The sequence below is a fragment of the Oncorhynchus kisutch genome, linkage group LG11, assembly GCF_002021735.2.
Source record: "Oncorhynchus kisutch isolate 150728-3 linkage group LG11, Okis_V2, whole genome shotgun sequence".
In the NCBI taxonomy this organism is placed as follows: domain Eukaryota; kingdom Metazoa; phylum Chordata; class Actinopteri; order Salmoniformes; family Salmonidae; genus Oncorhynchus; species Oncorhynchus kisutch.
This window is the reverse complement of record NC_034184.2, coordinates 73,677,568-73,679,904: the sequence shown is the minus strand read 5'-3', so window position 1 is coordinate 73,679,904 and position 2,337 is coordinate 73,677,568. Positions and strand designations below refer to the sequence as shown.

The following is a 2,337-nucleotide window of genomic DNA, read 5'->3' as shown; positions in this document are numbered from 1 at the left end:
CTTCCACAGAAGACCGCTGTAAGATTGGGTATTCATATGCAACATCACAGCCAAGCTCTCGGGAAAAGAGACAGTCTTATTGAGCATCAGCTATTCTGCCAAAAACCAATACACAGACCCTGAAAAGAAAGTGAGTTGGTTGTGCCATTCTTTAGTTTAGAGGACTCAAGGGACATCAGGTATACATAAAATAATATTCTACTTTGATAGTGATAATCAAGTAATATAACTCAACTATTCACTTTCTTCAAGTGAAAGGCTGTATTTAAAAAATATATATATATGTTTTTTGTTGTTGCCATGACTCAAGTAATACAATGACACCACCTAGTGGACACAAGTGTGGAAAAATAAATCAGAATGTGGAAATTTGAACCCGGAAATAAATGAATGACCTTTTCACGTGACCTGAAACACACGTGGGACCCGTTCTTTATTATACCTCAGTGCTTGAGACCGACATGCTTTCAGAAATCCAAAATGGCTGCGTGCAGTATAGAAGACTTGCTTGCTAAAGCTGAACAAGATGAGGCTGAAAAACTCAAAAGTATCACCGTTCAAAAAGAACTGGACCTCGAGTTTGACATCGGAAACTTGGTCGCATACGACAAGAACCGTATTGACATTCGACAGTTTCGTGAACAGAAGAAAGAGGATTTCCTGCGTTCGCTAGCTCGTGACAACACGCAGCTCCTGGTCAACGAGATATGGAAGCATCCAACTGAGAGAGTTGAGGAGGTAATCGTAGTCAAACTACCCGAGCCGACCACTCCACTGCCGAGAGAGAAGCCCCCGCCAAAGCCCAGGCCTCCAACCAAATGGGAGGAATTCGCCAAACTGAAGGGGATCCAAAAGAAGAAGAAAACGAACCTGGTATGGGACGATGTTGCCAAAGAGTGGAAGCGGCGTTGGGGCTACAAGCGTGTCAATGATGGCACAAAAGAGTGGCTGATTGAGGTTCCCGAAACGGCAGACCCTAACGAGGACCAATTTGCCAAACGCAACAAAGCAAAGAAGGAGAAGGTGGCAAAGAACGAGCTGCATCGCCTGAGGAACATAGCCAGGGCACAGAAAATCAAAGTACCAGGTGTTGGACTCACACCGACCGCCCAGCAATCCAAAACTGACCTGGCTAGGGCTGTCAATGTGGCCAAGTCATCCACCGCTTCAGCAGGTAAATTCCAAGACCGCTTACCTAAGGAGAAAGCTCCCAGAAACACCGGGAAGAAGCGGAAATTCCAGCCGGTCATTGGTAACTTTTCCAATGAAAAGCAGAGGCAGCTGGATCTGTTGAAAGTGCTGGACAGTAAGAAACCTCGTCTGGACGTCAACAAAGCTGTAAACAAACAAATGCGAGAGGATGACCGAGAGGAGTCTGCAGCCAAATTTAAGAAGGGGGGAAAGAAGGGACGCAAGGGTGGTAACTTCTCTGGAAAAGGAAAGGGTGGTGGTGGGAAGGGCAAAGGTAAAGGAAGAGCAGGGGGTAAGGGTCAAGGACCACCTAGTGGTAAAAAAGGAGCTGGGAAACCAGGGAAGCGCTAAGGAGGACCTTTTGGAACTTTGCATGTCATTCATAATAAGTGCCTTGTCTCAGATGTATCGGACTGCACTATATGAACTGACTACTTCATTATGTCTCCCACCTGCACTGTCATATTGCTGGGAGCGATTCCTGTTTGGTTTCCCCTTTATGCAGGTCAGGTGCAATAGGAGTGTAAGAGGGGTGGTGTCTTCTGTCCCATCATGCAAATTTCTAAATGGCTCAACCATGATGTGTGAAATGGAATACGGTCTTTATTTACCTCATCAGTCCTCAATTTGTTATAGATTTGTCAATGCAATGTACAACTTTTTGGTACAGGGTTATGTTTGATATTTCAAATTAAAATCAACTTCAAAAATATATGTTGTGTTTAAGATTTTCTAAGAATGTGGGGTACAGTGCATTGTTACTGCACACAATAGCAAGTGCACAACTTCCATGTGATGGTTACAGTAGGGCTGCCACTGGTCTAAACAACAAAACAAATATTTTAGGGACACTTTAAAGGATATGTTCTGCCTTATTATTATATGACCATGCTGGTCATTTATGAACATTTGAACATCTTGGCCATGTTCTGTTATAATCTCCACCCGGCACAGCCAGAAGAGGACTGGCCACGCCTCATAACCTGGTTCCTCTCTAGGTTTCTTCCTAGGTTTTGTCCTTTCTAGGGAGTTTTTCCTAGCCACCGTGCTTCTACACCTGCATTGCTTGCTGTTTGGGGTTTTAGGCTGGGTTTCTGTACAGCACTTTGAGATATCAGCTAATGTACGAAGGGCTATATAAATACA

General features: G+C 44.3%; 1 protein-coding gene across 1 annotated transcript; it reads left to right on the top strand.

Moving 5' to 3' along the window:
- The first annotated feature begins 415 nt into the window (after positions 1–415).
- rrs1 (ribosome biogenesis regulator 1 homolog) lies at positions 416–1,903 on the top strand. The gene has a single exon (XM_020494339.2). The coding sequence runs from the start codon at positions 481–483 to the stop codon at positions 1,540–1,542; it is 1,062 nt and encodes a 353-aa protein (XP_020349928.1). The 5' UTR covers positions 416–480; the 3' UTR covers positions 1,543–1,903.
- The last annotated feature ends 434 nt before the right edge of the window (positions 1,904–2,337 follow it).